Source organism: Bos indicus x Bos taurus, chromosome 8 (assembly GCF_003369695.1).
Source record: "Bos indicus x Bos taurus breed Angus x Brahman F1 hybrid chromosome 8, Bos_hybrid_MaternalHap_v2.0, whole genome shotgun sequence".
Classification (NCBI taxonomy): Eukaryota; Metazoa; Chordata; class Mammalia; order Artiodactyla; family Bovidae; genus Bos; species Bos indicus x Bos taurus.
The window spans coordinates 102,486,534-102,512,155 of record NC_040083.1 but is presented as its reverse complement, the minus strand read 5'-3'; the positions used below and the strand labels follow the sequence as shown (position 1 = coordinate 102,512,155).

The 25,622-nt window shown below is 41.7% G+C and overlaps 1 protein-coding gene across 1 annotated transcript in view; it reads right to left on the bottom strand.

The window, feature by feature from the left end:
- SLC31A1 (solute carrier family 31 member 1) overlaps nucleotides 1-25,622 on the bottom strand; it is a 34,299-nt gene that overhangs the window by 3,951 nt on the left and 4,726 nt on the right. Inside the window, exons 2-4 of the mRNA XM_027550536.1 lie at nucleotides 3,151-3,308; nucleotides 2,047-2,119; nucleotides 419-587 (exon numbers count right to left, since the gene is read on the bottom strand). Coding sequence (XP_027406337.1) covers nucleotides 419-587; nucleotides 2,047-2,119; nucleotides 3,151-3,276 — 368 coding nt within the window. The 5' untranslated portion in view covers nucleotides 3,277-3,308. The remainder of the gene's footprint in view (nucleotides 1-418; nucleotides 588-2,046; nucleotides 2,120-3,150; nucleotides 3,309-25,622) is intronic.

The following is a 25,622-nucleotide window of genomic DNA, read 5'->3' as shown; positions in this document are numbered from 1 at the left end:
TGGGGAAAACCAAGTCATCCAAATACTTTAAGTGAAATACAGACCTTTGCACAGTGTCATAACAAAATGAGACCAGAGCTGGGCAGGTACAACTTTCTATAGAAGTTCTTCTGTACCCTGACCTGAAACTTCTTTCTTTAACTTGTTTCTTATTATTTGACTAATATGTTAAAATATGGATTCTTTTCCTTCTTCCAAAGTGACCAGTGCTTAGAATTCAGAATGAACTCTAAGAAGAGTTAATATCATTCCTCTTTGGGCCTAATGACTCACAACCCCAAGCCTCCAAAGAGTGCTGATCAAGGTGACATAGAATCATTAACTCAAGAAAAGGGCTGTTGCTAATAAAATAGCAACTTTGCTATTTGCCTAGTTCAGCTCTCCAGAACTTCCACCTGGATCTGTTCAATCTCCTTACCCGACAGTTTTGTGTGTCTCCATAAGGATGGTTCCATTTGGTCCTGGGACGGGCATGGAATTGTACCGGATGCTGACTTGGGACTTGCGCAGGAGGCCCTCTCGGGCTATCTTGAGTCCTTCATAGAACATGGCTAGTAAAAATACTGCCACGAAAGCTCCAGCCATTTCTAAGTAGGAAAGGAAAAGATGGCAGTAATGTCAAACATGCAAAATGCTTAGCTGGTGTGCTCTCCAAGCGAGAAAGAAAACACAGAAAAACTGCTCCTCTTTTTTTCTTATTTTTTTGGGGGGGTTGGGGGGTGGGGGTGGGTGGGAATGGGCCTTGCCACTCAGCTTGCAGAATCTTAGTTCCCTGACCAGGGACTGAACCCAGGCCCTGGGCAGTCAAAGTGCCATGTCCTGATCAATGGACTGCCAGGGAATTCCAAAAAACTGCTACTCTCTACTGTCAATTCCAGAATATGTTATATTGTTACCTCTTCACTCCCATGGATGGAAGAGAAAGACTAAGATGATCTTAGTGAAAACTACAGTCTCTACTAAAGAATATACTCATTTTCTGATTAATATAATAAAAAAATAAGTGGAACAACAATAACCTTTGGTCTGGCTGCTTGACGTGATTAAACTAGTTTCACACAGACACACGATGTAGAATACGCTTATTGTTAGGACTCTGACCTCCCAGCGCAGGGGCACAGGCTCCAGCCTTGCCTGGGGATCCCACACGCTGCACTGTGTGCCCTGCCTGCCCCGCAGAAGAGTGCTGACTCTATTTCTTGAATGGGCATTTCAATCCTAAGTCTTTCACAGTGTGAATTGTTGGTAACAATATGAATGTATTCAAAACTGATTTAACATACTACCTGAATTAAATGCTTTCCTTCTTCCCAAAACAATCGATTTTGTGGGTCCAAAGATTTATCTTATACCTAAAGTGGTCCACCTGACCACTGAACTTGTACAATTTGAATTTAAGGCACACTAACTCAACATTATAGACTCCAAAAAAAATGGATGGTTAACTGCCCCCAAACTAGGACTGACCCTAAGATGGGTCAAGAGTCATGAATGCTGTAGACCAGTTCAGTAAAGGAGAAAGAGCATTGGATTAGGTCAGAAGCCTTAGGTCCCCGTCCTAGTTCTGACATACTAATTTATTTAGGGCTAATCATTTCACTATTTGAAGCTTAATTTTTCTGTAAAATGGAAGGACTGTACTCGATTAATAGTTTTGAAGCTAGGGTTATTTTGTGGTATGTATATATAAAATGCTTCTTATGCCATTCAAACTTGACCATAGTCTTCCGTCCAAGACCAATCAAACAAGGAAACACTCTGGAAAAGGGTGAAACACAATGGTCTGCAAAAGACTCTGACCTGTATCTAAATTATGTTTCAGAAACTCTAAAACATACACATGTTATTTAAGAGAGGTTTGCAGTAGGACCTAAATAGTCATTGTGTATCCTTATCTTCCAGGTAGGAAATAGGAAACCAGACGGTTACAATTGCAACCCTCACGACTCAGTAACTCTGGCAGGAAGAGGCGCTGGGTTTCCAGATTCTTTGTCACTGTCTCTCATGTGAGTGTCACCTTCAAACAGCACCTGATGGCTTACTCACCTCCAGCCGTATTGATCACCAAACCAGAAAACAATAGTTCCACGTTCTTAAAGCCAAAGTAGAAGGTCATAGGCTGCCAGGAAACCAAAACATGTCAGTTAGAAACAATCGAAGTTTCTACATGAGAATCTCAGGTCAAGAAGCTTAGAACACTTATAAGCAGCAGTTCTGGGTAATAAGAAGCATTCACTTAAGAGGAAAACTTTCTCCTCATTTTCGTATCACTAACACAGGCACTTCTCCACATGTACTCTCCTTTGCCCTCACTGTCAACTTTCATCTTTTTTCTCGTCTACACGAAGCTTAAAGAAATTAATCAAGAAAAGGGTCAATTTTGAAAGGAAGACATACTGAAGAAAGAACCATAGAAATATCTGTTCTGGTATAGCCCTGAAATTAACCTGCCACATAATCTTGGGCAAATCACTTGACTTCTCTAGGTCTGCCTTAGTTTTTCCTCATCGGTAAATTGATCTTTAACCTTGAAAAAAAAAATGCTATGACAAACCAAGACAGTGTATTAAAAAGCAGAGACATCACTTTGCCGACAAAAGTCCATACAGTCAAAGCTATGGTCTTTCCAATAGTCATGCATGGATGTAAGAGTTGGACCATAAAGAAGGCTGAGCACCGGACAATTGATGCTTTTGAACTGTAGTGTTGGAGAAGACTCTTGAGATCCCTTAGACTGCATGGAGGTCAAACCAGTCAGTCCTAAAGGAAATCAACCCTGAATATTCATTGGAAGGACTGATGCTAAAACTGAAGCTCCAATACTTTGGCTATCTGATGCGAACAGCCGACTCATTGAAAATGACCCTGATGTTGGGACAGATTGAGGGCAGGAGGAGAAGGGTACACAGAGGATGAGATGGTTGGATGGCATCACCAACTCAGTGGACGTGAGTTTGAGCAAACTCTGGGAAATAATGAAAGACAGGGAAGCCTGGCGTGCTACAGTCCACAGGGTTGCAAAGAGTTGGACACAACTTAGTGACTGAACAAAAACAACAAACATAATCATCTTTCAGTCCTAAAATTTGATTATTTCTATGACCCAGGTGGGTGGGAAAGGGCCCGGGATGCCTTTCCTTCGGCACTTACCATCATCATCATCATGTGATCATGGGAGTGGTCAGATGAAGTGGTTGGGTGATGGTGAGGTGGCATGGTACTGTTGTCTCCACCACTCATATCCATGTTCATCCCCATGATGTGGGAATGGCCCATTTTCCCAGGAAAAGTTGAGTCAGCAGAAGATTCTTTTAAGAAAAAGAATTATATACAATAATTAAAAATACAAAATCTTGATTTTTTTTTTTTTTTTTTAAATCTTCACAATGTTTCATCTTGTCTTTTTTTCTCTTTTGGCCACACTGTGTGGCATGTGGAATCTTAGTTCCCTGACCAGGGATGGAATCTGTGTCCCCTGCCCTGGAAGCACAGAGTCCCAGTTTCTGGACTGCCAGGGAATTCCCCAAATCTTGTTTCTTGATAAATATTTAGTCTACATGGGATTTCAGCCAATAAATATATGCTCCCCTAACATTTTACTCAGAATTATTTTTTAATTATCTACAGACACAGAGAGGAGTAACTGCACCAACAGGGATGTCCTCTGGAAACTGTGGCAGAAAGGATTTGTACATAGGGTTTCAGAAACCTCTTTTTTTTTTTAATTCATTTTTATTGAAGTATAGTTGATTTACAATGTCATGTTAGTTTCTGCTATACAATACAATACAAAGTGAATCAGATATACAATATCAGAAACCTAACTCTTATTCTGAAGAATCAATGCTCTTCTAGATACATTCAATGTATGTTCAAACTTAAATATGAGATAAGGAGAAGAAAAGTAGCTTCTTTGGGTGGCAGGAAATAATTTGTATAAAATTGATGCCATGGATGAAATTTAACAGCCTTTCTGATCACAAATGTCAGTAGATAAAAAGCAAGAGTTTCAAGATAATTCACCTAATTGGATGGCCTGTGTTCAGTCAGGATATTACGAATACACTCTCACATATGGGACCACCAGCCTTCAGCTAATTTAAATTAGAAGGAAAGGTCTACTGCTGCCCTAGGCAAGCAGTGTGTTCAGAATTTGATACACTGTCAATATCAGCAGGGCATTAGACCTGGGAACATGGCGGGGGGAAAAGGCATAAATTAGATATTCTCTATTAAATTAAGTCTAGACAACTGCACGTTCAGTCTTGTCTCTCTGTTTACTACCCCTTAATGGTTTTATTGCAAAAGTCCATCCAAGATGTTATCCAAAGAGCAAAAATTCTGGTAGCTGGGGTGGGGAGTGGGAAGGTGAAGAGAGTAGAGAGGGAGGTGGTGGGATCCTCTTGATGTGTCCCTGAATGCCAATTTGTGGAGGAAAGAGTTCTTTAGAAATCCCAAGTAGGTGTTCACGTTCATGAGCCTGTGTGCCTCTTTTATTAATCCAATCAATAAATATTTATCCAGCTTTCGCCAAACTCTGAGCTAAGTGCTAATAATTCAACAGTGAATAAGACAAACAAAACACAGGATGGAGACACAGTAAACAGAACAGTTTCATGTGGTGATTAGTGCTGTGAAGGAAAGAGACAGGGGAATATGGCAGGGTTACTAAGAGGCTGAAAAGAGGCACGCTTTAGATACCAAAGCACAAATACTCCACCATTTATTTCCCCCTCTTCAACTTCTATCCCATGATTCTATGATAGCAAGCTGAAAAAATAGGTTCCAGCAAAGGAAATGGCAAAACATCCGTTACAGATTATCAAAATTCAACTATGAATTTAAATAACTTTCATGCCAGATACTGTATTGCTTCATCATGAGAGAACTCAACAAGCTGGTATTGTTAATACCTTGCCATAAGGGGACTAGATTAGAGGTACAAACAGATACCTAATAAGATTTTTGTCCACAAAGGTTTATTTATAGTGAATGGTTAAAAAAAAAAAAGAATACACACAAAAATAATCAACAAGAGAGAACACACGAATGTTTGTGGTGTGCCTTCTGGCATCAGTGACTGAGGGACATACAGAGATGAAGCAGACGTAGACTCCTTCCTCATGGAGCTTCAAGGCTGAAGTTAGAAGGGGAAACTGAACAGTCACCACTCAGTTTGGGGCATAAGATGAACTGTAAAGGACAATTTAAAAAGTAAGAACATAGCATCAGAAACTAATTAAGATTTATACCCTTGATTTTCCTTACGAACTTTTACATATTCTCCCTTTCACCGGGTTTCTTTTGAAGACCCACGGGTTCCTAATTGTCCAGGCATCGCATTACCAATCAGAGACGCCCATTTAATGAGTACTTAATCAAATCTCTTCAGATGTATCAGTGTTCTGTATGTCCATATAGACATAGAGAATATGTACCAGTATTCTCGACGTCCAAATCCTAAGAATGTCTTTCAAGTTATGCACCTGTTTTGAAGTATCACCTTGTAGGATACATTTCACACTGAAATATACTAGAGAACAGAGCAGGAACTGAATCTATTTCCTCCCACGGTCAATAGACAATTAATTTCTTTTTTTTTTCCCTTTTAACCTTAATTTTAATTTTTTTTTAACCTCACCATGTGACTCACAGGATCTTAATTCCCCGACCAGGGATTGAATCCAGGCCTCCAACCGTGGAAGCACTGAATCCTAACTACCGAACCACCAGCAAACTCTCACAATGGATTTTTTTTTTTTTAATAATTTAATGAATTTATTTATTTTTGGCTGTGCCGGGAGTTTGTTGCTGTGCAGGCTTTTCTCCAGCTGTGGAGAGAAGGGGCTATTCTCTAGCTCTGCTACTCAGGCTTCTCATTGTGGAGCACAGGCTCCAGGGCATGTGGGCTTCAGGAGTTGTGGCTCAAGGGCTTGGATGCTCCATGGCATGTGAGATCTTCCCCGAATCCCCGTCTGCTGCATTGGCAAGTGGACCCTTTACCACTGAGCTACCAGGAAAGCCCACAATGGATTTATTATAGTGGAATCCTAGGTAAAAGTCAGCTTTCTGTTAGCTTCTCTCTTGCAGAGTATTCTAGCTAACTAAGACCACTTTCAAGCCCTTTCTGCCTATCCTCTCTCCCAAGGCCACAAAATGACTATCAACACATGTGGATGGTTCATAAAAGTTCTTTCGTCTAGCATAGAAAACTTCTTTGCTCTTTAAGAAAATAGATCAGAAATGGTCTAGAAATTGGTGAGAGAAAAATATCAAGTGTGAATTTCTATGAAACTTAGTTCATATAAAAATAGGTGAGAAGCTTATTTCTTTGGAAGGCTTTACACTATTCAGTTTCCAGGGAACATTCATGTTCAGCTGGGTACTTGAGGTTGGCTGTATACCAACTTGCTTGTATTGCTTGGAATACTATTAGAATGAATGACACATCCTATACTGAATAACCTGATGCTGGGAAAGACTGAAGGCAGGAGGAGAAGGGGACGACAGAGGACAAATGGTTGGACGGCATCACCGACTCAATGGACATGAATTTGAGTAAGCCCTGAGAGATGGTGAAGGACAGGGAAGCCTGGTGTGCTGCAGTCCATGGCATCACAAAGAGTCAGACATGACTGAAGAACAACAGCACTGAATCCCATATAGCTTTGCATTTTCTACCGTCCCCTTTTCCCCATTTAATAAGTATGGTGCCATCTTTATAAAAATAGGTTTCAAAACTTCCTTGGATTCAAGGATCTAATTCCTTCTCAGTGTACTTTTGAGAATCATCAAAAAGAAACTTCCTCTGTTCCTGCCAACACTTCCCCCAAACACACGCATTGTAAAGCTGAGAGGGCCAGAATCTCTTTTGCAAAATCTATCATCTCTAGCAAAATATGTATCAATTTATAGAGAGAAGATAGGGAACTAGTGAGCAGGTTAAATTCTGATGCCCATTCTGTGTCTTAGCACTGACCTTAAACTTTAAATCCTCTTTTATTTTCCTGGTATTTCACAATGGTGAATGAGAAACAATAGTCCACAGGGGCCTACGATTAGATCCCACAAAAGACTACACAGAAGTGGTCACACATCTGCCATATGGTCGCTTCTCCTCCAGCTCAGTCAGGTGTAATCCGGAGCCTCAGATAATTCTTTTGGAGACTGCCACCAGTCTTTCCTGACTTTCATGATAAGGAAGAAAGCTTTTATTCTTAAAATGATTAGGGTCATGTTCTTTTTTAGATTTGTAAAAACATTTAACAAAGGGAACTCTATCTAGTCACTCTTCTGCTTTCTGGAATCAATAGTTATGACTGATGATACAAGCTTTTGGCAAGCACAGACAGGGGAAATTCAACATCAAAGACAATACACTACCATAAACAAGGATTCCTGCATATGGACTATGTTCATGTGATTATGCAACAAGTTTAATTGGACTAATCCTGCCTTTTCATGACCTGTATAGGGTCACAGATATTCTGAGGAATGACTCTGGGTTTGTTTCAAGTGTCTCTATAGGTGAACTTTGAAATTTTCCTATACATGGCTCAGATGATAAAGAACCTGCCTGTAATGCAGGAGATCTGGGTTGGAACCCTGGGTTGGGAAGATCCCCTGGAGAAGGAAAAGGCTCCCCACTCCAGTATTCTTGCTTGGAGAATTCCATGGACAAAGGAGCCTGGAGGGCTATAGTCCGTGGGGTCGCAAGGGCTTGGACACGACTGAGTAACTAACACGATCTTTTATGAATCCTGCACTTATGCTGTTTGCAGGAAGTGGTAAAGGAATGTAGGAATAAAGGAGAGATCTTGATATAATGCAGTAACAAATCGGGCCTTGGTGCCTCTGCATAACCTGACGTTTCAGGCCAATATACTAAAGTTGTTTAGAAAAAAAAATGCAGTGGTTTCTAGGGAAGGGAAATACAATTTGATGACTATAAATAGGGAAGGCCCTTTTCCTTGATGGCCATGATGTTGTTTCACTCATACTCTAGGCCCTGGCCTCACATTTTTACTCCAAAATGACCGACAGAAATGTGGTCATAACTGTTTGAATATAACTACACCATGCTTTGGATATTTTAACTCTCTTTCCTTGGCCTGTATCCTTCTTGGAGTGCAGTAATCATAAGGATACTTAAACTAATTTCATTTACAAAGAGTATTAGGCGTGAGTAAATCTTAAGTTTATACACAGGTTCTAGCCAGAACTGGCAAAAATTTTTGACTCCCAGAGTTCTGCCATATCAATGTATTAAATAACAGTTTAGGAAAATGAGACAGTAAGAAAATAAGTCAGGCCAATAAGAAAAAGGAAATGGTAAAGACCTTAAAATCTCAGAGTTCTGCCCAGATTAAATTTGGCAGGTGATGGGAGGGGATAGGGCACGTGCTATAATTGTAGCTTTATAAAGAAAGAACGCCGGAGAATAATTTCCAAAACCCCACCACCAACACTGTGTTAGTCACTCAGTCATGTCTGACTCTTTGCAAACCCTATGGACTAAAGCCCGCCAGGCTCCTCTGTCCATGAGATTCTCTAGGCAAGAATAGTGGAGTGGGTTGCCATGCCCTCCTCCAGGGATCTTCCCAGCTCAGGGATTGAGCCCAGGTCTCCTGCATTGCAGGCGATTCTTTACCATCTGAGCCGCCAGGAAAACCCAAGAATAGTGGAGTGGGTTGCCATTTCCTTCTCCAGGGGATCTTTGCCTTCTTTCCCACCCAGGGATTAAACCTGGGTCTCCTGAATTGTAAGCAGATTCTTTACCATTTAAGCCACCAGGGAAGCCCTTACCACTAAAAATATAAAAAATGAAAATGAAAGAAAGAAAACTTAGATTTTATACTTTAAAACCTAAAGCTACCATTTTCTCTTCTAAGTTTGTGGCTTTGTTGATAATACCAAAGTGAGCTCTACTGTAAACAGATAGTGTAGGTGTTACTGAGTCCAAGCTCGGTCTGCTCACTGCTGGACAGGCCAATTAACCAGAAGATTGAGGCAAGGAATACGATTCTATTAGGAAAGCTGGCTGACAAAGACAGCAGACTAATGTCTCAAAATAACCATGTTGTCTGGGTTTGGATGCCAGGTTCTTTGTAGGACAGAGACAGGTAGGAGTTGAAGAAGTAAAGACCATTATCTTGCAAATATCTCCTGGAATGGCCAACCTCCAGAGGTGATGTATCAGTCTTTTCCAGCAGAGGTGCAGTCTTCCCCAAGGCAGGTCGTTATAATAACAAAGGGCTTCCCACTCCCTCAGAGAATCCACTTGCAGTGCAGGAGACCAGAGTTCGATCCCTGAGTCAGGAAGATCCCCAGGAGAAGGGCATGGCAACCCACTCCAATATTCTTGCCTGGAGAATCCCATTGACAGCCACAGTCCTTGGGGTTGCAAAGAGTCAGAGGCAACTGAGCAACTAACAACATAATAACAAAAGCAACACAAAACAAAAGTTAAAGTCAAAGAAACAGATCCATCATAGAGACAAAACTGGCTCTTTGCTGCAGCATAGGAGGTCCCTGAGGAAAAGAAGCAGGTTTAGCCTTTTGATTTAAGAGAAGCCACTTTAGGCCTAAGCCATTTTGTGATCTAAGTCTGGTTACCATGCACTCCCTTGAACAGGGTCTCAGTAAAAACAATCTTAAGGGAACATAAGAAGTAACAATAACAAAGATGATAAGTCTGTTGTAGGATTCATTGAAAGCACTGTTTGTGGAAAGAAACCAAACTACACTCTACACACTAAAGAGATATCAAAGTCTATGTGGCTATACCACTCATGCATCAGACTAATCGGATGCATCAATAGTAACCAGTGGACAGAGACAAAGGGGAAAACGACTTCAAACGGTTACACTTAAAACTTAAAGGGCCTCCATTTATGAGTGGCCAATTCCCTGGTGGTTCAGATGGTAAAGAATTGTCCTGCAATACGGGAGACCTGGGTTCAATCCCTGGGTTGGGAAGATCCCCTGGAGGAGGGCATGGCAACCCACTTTAGTATTCTCACCTGGAGAATCCCCATGAACAGAGGCAGGCTACAGTCCTTGGGGTTGCAAATAGTCAGACACAACGGAGCGACTAAGCACACACACAATGATCTAGGCAAACAAGAAAGGCTACACAGACTGAAAGTTTTTAGAAGAACAAAAGAGCTATGAATTAGCAGGAGTAGATCTTTTATACTGAAGTTCTTAGCTAAGAATGACCACTCAGGAGCTGCCCTGTGAATATCATTCTAACAATCTATGGAAAAGACAGAACGCAAACCCATGATTTGATTCTAATCAGAATAAGATAAGAAAGGCTTTGCTTCCAGGTGATTCACCCCCTTCTATCTTTATCTTTCTATATCTCCACTCAACAATGGTTAATCTGCTCAGGCTGAGCAAAGGAGATGAGAAGCCTGCTTGTCCTGGAAGAACTGCTTACAAGACAAATTATACAGGTATATAATAACAGAGGCTTATCATTTTGAAGGGAAAGCATGCTAAGGACAAACTTAATTTTTTAAATACCCAATGCAGATGATAACACCTTAATGGCAGAAAGTAAAGAGGAACTAGAGCCACTTGATGAAGGTGACAGGGGAGAGTGAAAAAGCTGGCTTAAAACTCAACATTCAAAGAGCTAAGATCATGGCATCCAGTCACATCACTTCATGGCAAATATATGGGGAAAAAATGGGAACAGTGGCAGATTGTATTTTCCTGGGCTCTAAAATCACTGCAGATGATGACTGCAGCCACAAAATTAAAAGATGTTTGCTCCTTGGAGGGAAAGCTATGACAAAACTAGACAGCACCTTAACAAGCAGAGACATTGTTTGCTGACAAAGGTCCATATAGCCAAAGCTATGGTTTTTCCAGTGGTCATGGACAGATGTGAGAGTTGGACCCTAAAGAAGGCTGAGTGCCAAAGAATTGATGCTTTCGAACTGTGGTGTTGGAGAAGACTCTTGAGAGATCCTTGGATAGCAAGGAGATCAAACTAGTCAATCCTATAGGAAATCCACCCTGAATATTCACTGGAAAGACTGATGCTGAAGCAAAACCCAGGAGACAGTGACGGACAGGGAAGCCTGGCATGCTGCAGTCCATAGGGTCACAAAGATTCGGACACGACTTACTGACTGACTTAATAACAACAACAAATCCTCACAGTATCTCTTCTTGTTTCAGAGGAACCAAGGCACAGGAAGTGAAAAGTGGAAGTATTAGTCACTCAGTCGTGTCTAACTCTTTGCCACCCCTGTGGACTGTAGCCCACCAGGCTCCTCTGTTCATGGGATTTCCCAAGCAAGAATACTGGAGTGGGCTGCCATTTCCTTCCCAGGGGAATGGAATCTTCCTGACCCAGGGATCAAACCTGCTTCTCCTGTATTGGCAGGCAGATTCTTTACTGCTCAGCCACCACGGAAGCCCAAGGCATGGAAAGTTTAAGCAACATGTTCAATGTCATTCTAGAAAGTTGTGGAAGACCCTGGCAAGAACTTATGTATCCTCACTCCTAGGCCAGGGATTATTCTCTGTTAAATCTGCCTTACTATTTATTCAGTGTCAAATTTTGATCACTTTTCCTAATTCAAATAAATTAGAAGATTCACTCAGCCTGCTTCTGGTTTTCACACTGTCTTACAAACATGGGTTTTACTCATGGTACTTCTGCCCTCTGTTCATCCTATGTGATACATCAATGACAAATCAATCTACCTAAAGCATGGCTCTACTTATCTGTCCCCAACATTCCACTGCCTACCAACCTCTCCACTGAAATATTAACCTCCTGGTTCTAAGATCATAGATCTTTAAAATAAAGGCCTCAACCTACCTTTCTGCCTACAGGTACTTTGTGTTTCAGCCGAACAAGTCTAATTAGCCCAGTTTCTACTCTTACCACACTTTGCTGTCTGGTGTCTTCACTGACATTGTTTCTCTAGTCTGCCAGGCCCATCCTTACAATCTCTAAATGCAACAAATCTTCCTCCTCTTACAAGGTCTAGTTCTAATACCTCAGACCATTCATATCACAATGTGCCTTTCCTCATTATCCAACTGCGACTAGGTCTCAAATATCCCAATTTTTTTTTTTTTAATGTTCTTTCAATCTGTCTGTTTTAGTCATCACCTGATAGAACACTGTTGAGAAAATGTAAGAGAAACAGTTGAATGGAGTGTTTCTCCAAGTCCTCATCTTCATCAACTGCAGACATTTAACAAGTTCCTCTTGGATGCTTAGCCTCCTGACTCAGCTAAGGAGAGAAGTCTGGCTTCAACAAGTCGACCTAGAAAGAGATGAATGAGCCATCTCTTCATCTATCGGCAGACCACCTCAAAATAAAACCAAGTGCCCTGCCTTTCAATGTGTGGGTCACAGAAATCTCACTAAGAATTGGAAGGGCTTTAGGACTTCCATGGTGGTCCAGTGGTTAAGACTCCATGCTTCCACTGTAAGGGACATGGGTTCAATCTCTGGTTGGAGAACTAAGATCCTTGTACCACACAGCATGACCCACCCCCCTCCCCCCCAAAAAAAGCCTGGAAGGACTTTAGAAGTCATCAGATGCAGCTATTCAGTAATAACCAAATTCTGTAACAACTGTTATAACACCCCTCAGGATGTTTCCATTTCAGAAATATAAGGATGCAAACACTCTCTTCCCAGCCAAACCAAGCATAGGAGGTGTTTCATAGGAGCTGCATTTTGCTATTTTTTGGTGATGGTGTCGATAACAGAACCAGTAGTTTCAGTGAAACCAGTATCCAGATACCATTTGCATGTATTTCTCAAACCGTGATTTGCATTTTAGGTTTTACTCCCACGAACTAATCTGTCTGCAAAGAAACACAGAAGTATCTTCACCTCACCCTTCTCATCATTTATTTTATGTCCACTACCTGGCATCTGGGGCTTCTCAGATAACTCAGCTGGTAAAGAATCCACCTGCAATGCAGGAGACCCCAGTTCAATTCCTCAGTTGGAAAGAAACGCTAGAGAAGGGATAGGCTATCCACTCCAGTATTCCTGGGCTTCCCTTGTGGTTCAGCTGGTAAAGAATCCACCTGCAATGCAGAGACCTGGGTTTGATCTCTGGGTTGGGAAGATCCCTTGGAGAAGGGAAAGGGTACCCACTCCAGTATTCTGGCCTGGAGAATCCCATGGACTGTATAGTCCATGGGGACCCCAAGAGTCAGACACGACTGAGTGGCTTTCACTTTCACTGGCATTTATTTATGTCTCTGTTACAGATTTCCTTCCCAGCCTTACCCCAATCTAATCCTCTTCACATTCAGATATTCCACTGAAAGTCATCCATTCACTCTTCGTGAATTTAGTACTTTGATAACTGTATGCTTTTTTGGCTCAGTAGTCCCCGTCCCATCTTCTGAATATGTGAAAATCCTATCATTATTTATTTAACATTTATAGTTCACTTAAAATGTGTCAGAAGTAAGTGAAGTGAAGTGAAAATCACTTAGTCGTGTATGACTTTTTGCAACCCCACGGACTATACAGCCCATGGAATTCTCCAGGCCAGAATACTGGAGTGGGTAGCCTTTCCCTTCTCCAAGGGATCTTCCCAACCCAGGGATCAAACTCTGGCCTCCCGCATTGCAGGTGGATTCTTTACCAGCTGAGCCACAAGGGAAGCCAGAAGTAGGATAAAGTTAAGATATATACGAGGTTTTCCTTGAATTCCTGACAGAAGAAATTGCTTTTTATTGGATATCTTTAGCAATCTTCTCTTATGGAACATTTGACTTACAGTTCCTAAAATACACGATAAAAAACACCATATACACACAGCAAAGTTCTTAGACGGCAAGTCACTAATTCACACCTCCTTACCGCACCTGGAAGAACACTGGGCAAAATACTCATTCACTCAAAATTATTTAATTCTTACAAAACCCAGGTAGGTTTTATATCTACTTACAAGGACCCAGGTGCAAAAGACAAGATTCTTCCCTTTGCAAAGCTTACCCTAGAGGAGGAAACTGTCGTTAAATATTTAAGTAAAGGTGTTTAAGTATATAGTTGGAAGTACACATGGTGCTGTGGCAGGAGAATAACAGTAAAGGAACTTAGACGAAGCAGGGGAGGTAGAAGAGAGAACAGAGAAGCCCTCTTAAGGTAACATTTAGGCAGACTGAAAATTACTGGAGATGGGTAGATGGGCAGAGAATAGCACCCCTGAGGCAAGAAAGAATCAAGGTCATTCAAGGATGAATGGAACATCCTGAGTACGAGGAAGAGAAGCCAGTGAGGCTGAAGACAGGCAGAAGCGGACAGTGAAGAAGGCCTTACAGGTCATGTGGAGCAGACTGAATTTTACTCCAAGGGCAGCTGGAAGCTATTTAGGGTAATAAGCAGGGGAGGGATGTGACCAGATTTAGACTTTAATAGAATACTTTGCTGTGTAGAATAACTGGCCTTTATTTGTTCTTACCTAATAATATTTTCTGCTCTAGTTTTCTGTGAGGCGTTCACAGATGGAAAAAAACAAATTCCTTACAGAGCCATGGGCCATAATCCTTTAATTTCCCCAAATCCAGAAAGACATCTGTTAAAACTTCCAAAGGATTAGACAAACCTTCTAATTTCTGGGTTATTTAATGGTTTGAGGGGCAAAACTGAAGAATACTCTACAAGGACTACCTTGGATTGTAAGAGCTTCTAAAGTCACATGTCCACTTCTGTAGGAGGGAGTTAAGCTCACAGAACATTGTTAAGAGCATGAGTCAGGTAAGATTCAATCCTGGCTCTGCTACTTTCTCTCTGAGTATCTTGGTGACATTTCCCATAAAAGTCTCATGAGTCTTTCGATAGGCAGTAGGTACTATGCAGAGCCTGTTAAAGGGGCTGCGTTCAGATTTCAATAGCATTTGGGTAACTTACTCAAATTTGTTAGTTTCTCAGTAAGGTAAAAAATATGATGAAGGTAGACTAAGCTCCCTGGACAGCACGTGCCTAGTGGATTGTTATTGGGTTATACAATCTGTACTAAACATGGAAATCTTCAGCCATGATATTTGACAAATCCCACTTTTCACTCCACAAAACACTAGCAATAAATTCAGAATTTATGTGACTCCAGTTTTTAATGCTAAGGGCATTGGAGAATATACTAGACTTGAGTTCAAGACCTGGATTTCTGCTTCATCCAACTCCATCACTCTGTATTCTTTGGAGGTAAAACGCCAATGTCAGTTTCTCAGTTTTGACCTCATTGACATTTGGGGCTGAACAACTCTTTTTGAGCTGTCCTGTGCACTGTAGGAAGTTTAACAGTATTCCAAGCCTTTACTCACTAAGTGACAGAAGCACTGTCCCAGCTGTGACAATCCAAAAATATCTCCAGATTTTGCCAAATATCCCCTTGGGGCAAAATCACCCTACTTCTTTTTTTTGGGTTATACTTTATGACATGTCGGAATCTTAGTTCCCCAGCCAGGGATTGAACTGACGGCCTCTGCTTTGGAAACATAGAGTCTTAACCACTGCACCACTTAGGTAGTCTCTGACAATCACTTTTGATCTCTGAGTTAGGCATCTCATCTGAAAGTCAGGGGAATGAGATAAAATCTGTCTTGTTCCTTTTCAGGGCTTTTGTATCATTAAAATAAGGTAATGAATGGCAAGAAATACTGAGAGAAAAAGACCATGTAACATACATAAATGCATTATTATTACTTTGTGGGTTATGTTCTATGAGTGCTCAATAACAAGGCTGAAGAAAACTACTCACATCTTGTTCATGGAATGCATAGTAAGGCCTACTTTAGACTATGTGGAGTCTAATATACCATTTACGTTGGTATTCAATAAATACTTGTTGATTGAATGCTTCTGAGTCTAGGTCCAATCAAGAGTAAACTTTCTTTCCAGCACGTTCTCAGGTTTTCCTGCTGAGCAAGAACAGTGTAGTATGTTGCTAGACCTAACTGTATGCAAAGGATAGGACTGGGTTAAACAAGAACGGCTACTTGCTTTAATAGCTGGAAAATAGAGGTACAAGAGGTTAACTGACTAGTCAAGGTCATGTGGCAGTCAGTCTAGTGGCAGTCTGCAATTAGAATCCAGATTCTGACCTCAAGTCCAGTGATCATTTTATTACGCCTATCATTGGACTTTCACCCAACTCTTCTGTCCTTGTCTCTTAACATAAAGGTGTTAGGGACTTCCCTGGTGGTCCAATGCTTAAGACTTCATGCTTTCACTGCAGGGGGCATGAGTTCAATCCATGGCTAGGAAAAGAGGAACCCACCCCCCGCCCCCCCCCCCCCCCCCCCCGACCGCCCCAACCCCCAGTCAAAGGGAAACAAAACAAACAAAAAACAAAGGTAGCTGTTTCTGGAGGCAATTCTGAAAGATTGAGATTAGGAAACAAAGTTGTAGTTTTTAGGGAGCTTGGAAAGAAATACAGACCTATTTCTATCGGGAGGAAGAAATGTATACTCTCTATACTCAGAATAAACCAACATCAAGTTATCTAAGGGCCCCGGCAAGTCTGTAAAGCAGATTAAAGGAATCCTTCAGGTGTGATTATTGGAGTGGGTATTACTGGAGCCATTCCCTTCTCCAGGAAATCTTCCTGACTCAGGAATTGAACCTGGGTTTCCTGCATTGTAGACAGATTCTTTACCGCCTGAGTCACCAGGCACGTCCATTAAGTTGTCGAGGAGGAGCTAACTCTAGCTGTTATCCACCTCCAGAGTAGTTGTGCCTTGTGTTAAAACGGTTAACTGCGGTAATGTAGGCTGCTTTGCCTCTGTGTGGCTCTAAGTAATGGATTTCCATATAGCCTGAGCTCCAGGCCACATTTCAGCATCCCACTGAAATTAACAAAAGTCCCAAATGCCGTTCTACTATATATTTTCAGTGTCAAAAACAGAACTTTAAAAAACTAACTCATAAAAATGTCACCATTTATTCTACTCCTTTAAAATACCAGAACACTTCTTATTATTATGCCTATGTGTGAACTTTCAAATGGTAAATGTTGTCACAGAGTGATCACTCCCAACCACTGATTCAACAATCTGAGGTATTCTCAGGCAATGTATGGATTATAGCCCACCTGTGCCTTTATAATTATTACAGCTTGAAAGAAAAGAGTAGAAATTCTGAGATAGCTTGCTGAAGCAAAAGTACCAAGAGCAAGAGCCCTCCTGGTTCTTGGAGTCAGACACTGACTATCACAAGACCATGCCATCTTTGGAGCTAAGAACAGGTTTACTAAAATTTTGTGGAAATAATACACATAAGTCTGGGATAATAAAATCTCACTGTTTTTTGAACACCAAATATAAAGATACATATGAAAGTGACTGACACATTAATAACATACATAGAAAATAATAAATGTTAATTACTACCCTCCTACCTCACGAGTTTCTCAAAGTGTGGTCTAAGGACTGCCTGAATCAGAATTATTCAAGAAGTTTGGCTAAAAATGAAAATTATGGACTCCACTCTAGACTCTCAAATCTCCTCTTAGGGAATGGGGCCTCAGAATCTAGATATATGTTCAAGTATACAGCAATTCTTACATACTATAAAATTTGAGAACCAAAATTCTGAATTATAAAGACAAACAATAGAGATAAGGGCTTCCCAGGTGGCTCAGAGGTAAAGAACCCGCCTGCCAATGCAGGAGACGCAAGAGATGCATGCGGGTTCCATCCCTGGGTTGGGGAGATCCCCTGAAGAAGAAAATGACAACCCACTCCAGTATGCTTGCCTGGAAAATTCCATGGGCAGAGAAGTCTGGTGGGCTGCAGCTCACGGGGTTATAAAGACAACTAAGGGAATAAGCACAAGCACAAGACAATATAGATACAGTGCACAGAATCTCAGGATTGTACTGGATTGGCCGAAAACTCTGTTCGGGTTTTTCCATAAGATGGTACAAAAACCCGAATGAACTTTTTTGCCAACCCAATATATTTAAACGAGGGAGCTAAAAAGAAAGAAAGTTAAGCTTCAACCAGGAACCAAAATAAAGCATTTCTTTATTATGATATCCCAAAAGGACACAAAAGTAGTCCAGTCTCACTTAAAATTTACACATAGCACCACCTAATATGGTGTTGACAAAGTGCTGCACTCAATATGCCAGCAAATTTAAAAAACTCAGCAGTGGTCACAGGACTGGACAAGGTCAGTTTTCATTCCAATCCATGGCATCCAGTCTCATTACTTCATGGCAAATAGATGAGAAAACAAGGGAAACAATGACAGACTATTTTCTTGGATTCCAAAATCACTGCAGATGGTGACTCTGCAGCCATGAAATTAAGAGACGCTTGCTGCTTGGAAGAAAAGTTGTGACTAACCTAGACAGCACATTCAAAAGCAGAGACATTACTTTGCCGACAATGGTCCATCTAGTCAAAGCTATGGTTTTTCCAGTAGTCATGTATGGATGTGAGAGTTGGACCATAAAGAAGGCTGAGCACTGAAGAACTGATGCTTTTGAACTGTGGTGTTGGAGAAGACTCTTGAGAGTCCCTTGGACTGCAAGGAGATCCAACCAGTCCATCCTAAAGGAAATCAATCCTGAATATTCACTGGAAGGACGGATGCTGAAGCTGAAACTCCAATACTTTGGCCACTTGGTAAGAAGAACTGACTCACTGGAAAAGACCTTGATTGCTGGGAAAGATTGAAGGCAGGAGGAGAAGGGGACGACAGAGGATGAGATGGTTGGAATGCATCACCGACTTGATGGACCTGAGTTTGAGCAAGCTCTGGTAGTTGGTGATGGACAGGGAAGCCTGGCGTGCCGTAGTACATGGGGTCACAAAGAGTCGGACACGGCTGAGCGACTGACCCGAACTGAACCACCTAATAATCAAGGAACTTTCTGGGCTAACACTAAATTTAATACAAAATGGCTCATCTCTGGAATTTGACAGCAGTTTCTTTCACACACTGTGGGAATAGTTCCCAACGTGATTAATGAAATTAAGATTGGCTCCCAGCTAAGCACCCCAGGGCCTGTCCCTAACCATCGGCTCCTGCTTGTCTGAAAACGGGAGTTCAGCTTGAGATCCTGAATAGACCACTAAAAATAAACAATAAAAAACATGAGGAGGAAGTTGTGGGCAGAAGAGATATTTTCTTTTTCTGTTTTATGGCGGCTCTCCAAGTATGCAAGGAAGTTATACTCAATCTCTAACTGGTAAAACTGTACCTGCTGGTTGCGGGCCCTTGGGTGAATTACTCAATATCTCTGGCCTCCGCTCTAAAATCAAGTAATAGAAGTAGCCTACCTCATAGGGATTGTTATGAAGAGCTCACTGAGGCAGCAGGATACTCATTTCCATGACGACAGCAATGAGAGTATTGCCTACCTTGTGGCAGCGTGCCCTTAAACATGAACTCAGTGCAGCGCCCAAGCACAGTGAGCCCTCGATCAACAGTCATTACTGTTACTTCTCAATCTACTGTTCTTTCTAAACTTGGCATAGGTATAATCCCCTCCAATCCTTTGATTTGTCCTTCGTCCATTTCCCACTTGGGTTCCTAGGTGGCTCAGCGGGTAAAGAATCTGCCTGCATTGCAGGAGATGCAGGAGACTCGGGTTTGACCCCTGGGTCGGGAAGATCCCCTGGAGCAGGGCATGGCAACTCACTCAAGTATTCTTGCCTGAGAAATCCCCTGGACAGAGAAGCCTGGCGGGCTATGGTCCACTGGGTTGCGACTGAGCACGCACGCATAGCTACTCCATAGCTAATTTTTCTTTCTAATCTTTGTTGTTCTCATTTTGGGAGTGTTCAGGGTGTGCCAGTGAGCCCTATCCACTGCACTTCACAGGGAAGGATGTTCTTCACCCATGTTGAATCAGGTGGTCAGTAATTTGCTTCAATTTGATTCCAATCTGCATTTATAGTCTTTGAGATGTCTCCAAGTTTCAGGTTTCTTTAATCTCTATTTTCTAATGATAAAAGACATTTTAATGGGTGGTTTCCCTGCTGCCAAGCAATTCTCTAACTCTAGTGGGGTGTCCTACAACTCAACTCAATTCTATCTTTTCAGAGATAGCATCAGATTATGCAGATCAGAAAGTCCCACAAGACTGCCCTTCACTTCAGATGTCAACTGCAAGCCTGTGTTTGTGATCCACTGGCTATACATCAGAGGCTCCCACAATCTCTTCCCCTTGAGTTCTATAAAATTTGCTTGAGTGGCTCATGGGTGCTTAAGTCATTTCACTTGTGTCCGACTCTTTGAAACCCCAAGGATTGTAGCCCACCAGGATCCTCTGTCCATGGAATTCTCTAGGCAAGAATACTGGAGTGGGTTGCCATTTCCTTCTCCAGGGGATCTTCCAGACTCAGGGATCGAACCCATCTCTTGTCTCCTGAACTGGCAGGTAGGTTCTTTATCACTAGCGCCACCAGGGAAACCCAACTCTAGCCACTTAGGAAATTCCAAGGGTTTTAAATCTGAGCCAGAAATGGGATAAAGATCAAATATTTATTGTAAATCATGACAACATAGCTTCTCTTGTTTTTATATTTCTAAAGACATTTCATTAGCATTTTGAGAAGGAAAAAAGATTGTTCAAAGTGCAACTTTGAAATGTAAATATGTACATTATAAGATGTTTTGGCCCATCTTGTATTTTCTACATTCTAAGTTTCTTAAGAATAGGTAAGAGGTAGTTAACTCTACCCATTAATTCTAAGCTATAACACAGCACCATACACCTTGGGTATTTTTGAAGCCATAATAAACGAAACTCTTTTCATGGTTAGTTTCTAGAAAGTTCATGGGCGTTTTACAAGTTGTCCAAATAACAGGCAGAAAGAAATCTAGTGAGGCATCTCATTGGCACTGCCTAGCAGTAATTTCCCCTGGGAATCTGGCATTAAAAAAAGCTTATATTTGAAAAGATGGGACCCATCTGGGTAACTTACATGCTAGGGCCTATACTCCTCTCACCTTACTACAGGAGTTACAGTCCAAAAGTAAGCCCAGTCATCTTCTATCCCACAGAGATTATCAGAGCTATGCCACAGAGAATTTATGAGTACTTAAAGCATGGCCCATAGACAAGTTTCTTTATTCTAAAATCATAAGTTGACCTTGTTTGTGTTCATCTAATATTCATGTTTATCTTTATGATTATATACACATAAGATGATATCTGCGGGAATCAAAAAATACACGTTTATTTTGAGTTGAAGACTCAAAATAAGTAGGTTATTCCTACTGAGTATGTCTAAATCAGGCTTTCCTGGTGGTTTAGATGGGAAACAATCTGCCTACAATGCAGGAGACCTGGGTTTGATTCCTGGGTGGGGAAGATCCCCTGGAGAAGGGAATGGCTAACTACTCCAGTATTCTTGCCTGGAGAATTCCATGGACAGAGGAACCTGGCAGGCTACAGTCCATGAGGTTACAAAGAGTCGGACATGACTAAGCGACTAACACTTTCACTTTCTCAAGTCTAAATCCATAATTACCACTTGTGTGTAGCTTAATAAATACGGCTCCAATTTTTTAACTGCAGCACGAACAATGGCACCTGGAGCCAGAAGGATTGTGTGTGTGTGTTAGTTGCTAAGTCTAAGTTAGTTGCCGGATTCTTTGTGACCCCATGGACTGTAGCCTGCCAGGCTCTATCCATGGGATTTCCCAGGCAAGAACACGGGAGTGGGTTGCCATTCCCTTCTCTAGGGGATCTTCCCCACCCAGGAATCAAACCCAGGTCTCCTGCATTGTAGGCAGATTCTTTACTGTCTGAGCCACCAGGGAAGCCTGATGTGTGTGTGTGTGTACCTTTCCTTAAACATACACAGACACAAACTCCTCCCCAAGACAATGTACTTGGTCTTTTGTTTCTTCCTGAATCATATCAAGTACACATACTGGTGGGCTGGAGGGTGTGTCACACTGTGCAGGTACAAGGAAGATGTCACCTTGAGAGGGCAGTAAAGCTGAAGCTAGATTAGATGACTTTGACATCTACCCAAACGCCAGTCAGGAAGTAGTTACTAAGTACCCTCTCAGTTCAGTTCAGTGGTTCAGCCGACTCTTCGTGACCCCATGGACTGCAGGGCGCCAGGCTTCCCTGTCCATCACCAACTCCTGGAGCTTGCTCAAACTCATGTCCATCGAGTCAGTGATGCCATCCAACCATCTCATCCTCTGATGTCCCCTTCTCCTCCTGCCCCAGGGGTTATCGGAAATTTAGCGATGAAGAGGATGGAGGCTCTAGCTGAAACCTGCTATTTACAGAGCAGATTTTGCAAATGGCTTAAGACACCTAGAGAAAGAAGGATGGAGGTGTGGAAGGGAGGGAAGAAGGCGAGTGGGTTTAGTCCAGAAGGTAGCAGGGGATGATTTAATTCTGGTCTGCTTTGAGGTCTCTAGCTCCTCTAAAAGGCAAGAGATTCTTATGGTATCACCCATTTTACAAAGTTATAACTCATCCCACAATCAGCCAAAAAAAAAAAACAACCCAAAACAAAACACACCTGGGAAGCCAGTGAAAAAAAAAACACATATAAACAGACAGATATTAGGTTCTCTTAAGTTATCTTTTTTTTTCACTTTCAGTCCATACATGGACTGTAAAAAACAGCTAGTCTTCTACATGGCAAATACTTGTAAAAATAGCTAGGAGACAGTCCCCTTTTGTCCTTAGTGTATAACATTCCCTTTACAATGTAATAATACCCTGAGTAATACTTCACTGAATAACACTAGAAAAAGGATTGTGATGTGACTTTTGGCAAGTTCTCAGTTCAACATCATTTTGATGAGACTGCTTATACTTGGCCCTTTACTTAAATCAAGATATTTTTAAGGAAATGATACTTTCTCATCTCTCTCACTGATCATTTACAATTTCACTTCTAAATATCTATTCTACAGATAATCTGACACATATGTGAAATGTTATATGAACAAAATTATTTGTTGCAGGGCTGTCCTTAACAGCAAAAAATACTGAAAAAACAAGCTAAACATTCATTGACAGGGCACTGATGAAGTAAATTATTTCCATAGAATGGACTGCTTTGTAGCCATAAACAATGAAGAAGTTCGTACATATTGATAGAGAATGACCTCCAGGGTATATTATGAGATGAAAAAAGATGGGATGCTGTATACTATCATTTGTAAAAATTTTTTAAAGGGAAAAGAGTATATGCATATTGTTTGTAAACACCTATACTAACTCTGAAAAGACTGAAGGCAGGAGAAGGGGATGACAGAGGATGAGATGGTTGGATGGCATCACCGATTCAATGGACATGAGTTTGAGCAAGCTCTGGGAGTTGGTGATGGACAGGGAAGCCTGGCATGTTGCAGTCCATGGGGTCGCAAAGAGGCGGACATAACAACAACTGAACTGAACTGATACTAACTCTGGGGGCCACAGGACATGCAGGATCTTATTTCCCAACCAGGGATTGAACCTGTACCCCCTGCAGTGGAAGTGTAGAAGTATGGAAGCCTGGAGTCTTTACTCCTGGACAGTCAAGAAAGTCCCAATGATGCTAATATACTCTTTAGTCACCTGAGCCCGTAACATCTGCTTCTCGTCCCAGCTTCTGTGTAACACTGGGCTAGCTACTTTCCCCAACCCCCATGATTTCTCCAGACAGTTTGCCGGGAAGCAGCAGCAGGAGGGGTTTCTGAGCTTTACATATCCTGTTTTAGTGACAAATATAGAAGCTCTTGTTTCTCTTGCCCACTCTCACCTTTCTCTACAAAGAAGATCAAGTATACAACTCCATTCTTCACAGAAGCCTTTAGAAAAGCTTTTATTTGCCTGGTCCGAATAGGACAGCTCAAATTTGATATGTCGAACAAACAAACTGAAAAGGTCTTTTAGTTATGCAATGACAGCAGGGCCTAAGTCCAATGGGGAGTGGATCTCCCAGTTACTATACTCCACTTCTCTGATACCTTTTGTTGTTGGCTAAGCCACATCCTGGAATAATGCACTCAGGAGATGCACCCTTTCAAACTCCTCTTATAGGACGCTTTTGCAGTCTTGACGCATTTCCACCATGCTAACCATGAATGCTTAAGTATGATTTATGTTAAGATCTCAGTGTTTTATGAAAAGTGTGAGAACAGTGGGGACAGCCCTGGATTAGGCAGCAGAGGCTCTCAGCTGTAGACATTAGTTCGCCATGCTGCTGCTAAGTCACTTCAGTCGTGTCCGACTCTGTGCGACCCCATAGATGGCAGCCTACCAGGCTCCTGTCCCTGGGATTCTGCAGGCAAGAACACTGGAGTGGGTTGCCATTTCCTTCTCCAATGCATGAAAAGTGAAAAGTGAAAGTGAAGTCACTCAGTTGTGTCCGACTCTTCGTGACCCCATGGACTGCAGCCTACCAGGCTCCTCCATCCATGGGACTTCCCAGGCAAGAGTACTGGAGTGGGGTGCCAGTGCCTTCTCCATAGTTCGCCATATATCAGCTATATTAAGCAAATCACCTGAACTCAACATGCACTAGATCCTTTATTGCAAAATGGATATACAAATACCCACCCTACCCATCTCATAGGTTTGTAAGGATCAATAAGTCAAAATACCTCCTAATTCTAAGGTATCGTAAATATGAGATATTATTATTAACGATAGCCTGCTTTCTCATTAGAGGACAGAATTTATCTCTGAAAGGAGACATCCAAGTCACACACAGGGGTCACTTTCATGTCACTGAAAACATACAGACTTGGGACCTCCCTGGTGGTTAAGAATTTGCCTGCTAATGCAGGGGACAGGGGTTCTCGGAATCAGAAGACCTGGGTTCAATATCTGACTCTTGGGGCTTATTACCTGTCTGACCAGAGAAACTCAGTCTCTTCATTCATGCATTTGTTTTTATATTTTTTGATCATTCATTCAAATTTATTGCGCACCTATGGAGTGAAGGTACTGTGATGAAACCCTCTCCTCAAGAAGCTCAGTCTGATGGAGAAGGGATACATACAAATAATTAAAACACAGTAGGAGATGTACTAAGATATAGATGATGCACAAGGTGATGGCACCTGATAAAAAGCCATCGGAAAAGGTAGGAGAGGAATGGGCACCTGTGGGGACATAGCAGCATTCCTCTTTCATTTCATGAACTGCACAAATACATTCTAGATGCTCTAAACTGCTCAAAATTACATAAAAACTCTGTATAGTTCTATAATAACTCTATTACCTGTTTAGGGAAAGACTCAAACTGGCTGAAAAAAAAAAAAGGTCTGCTAACATTTTACCGGTTGCTCAAGTTTTGCTCTCTTCGTGTGTTCCCCCCCCAGATCATTTCTCTTATTTACTTTTGTCATGCAGGTTTCCATCTCATTATGCTGCATTGCACAATGTCCTCAGCCTACAAAAGCAGGTTGTATACAAAAACCTAGGTCCTTTGTGCAAAGGAAAAGAGGTAGGGTGGACCCTTCTCAACCTTTTCCTTCTCTGCAGGGCTTTGTATTCCTAAGGATGGGCCCCTCCTCTGCTTGGGGATGTTACCTAAATCATGAAACGATATTACTCAAAGCAATGGAAACTTCAAAAGCACTTCCTTCACAGTGCCTACTCTAAGATTTCTCTTGGCACAAACTGCTTGTTTTACTAGGA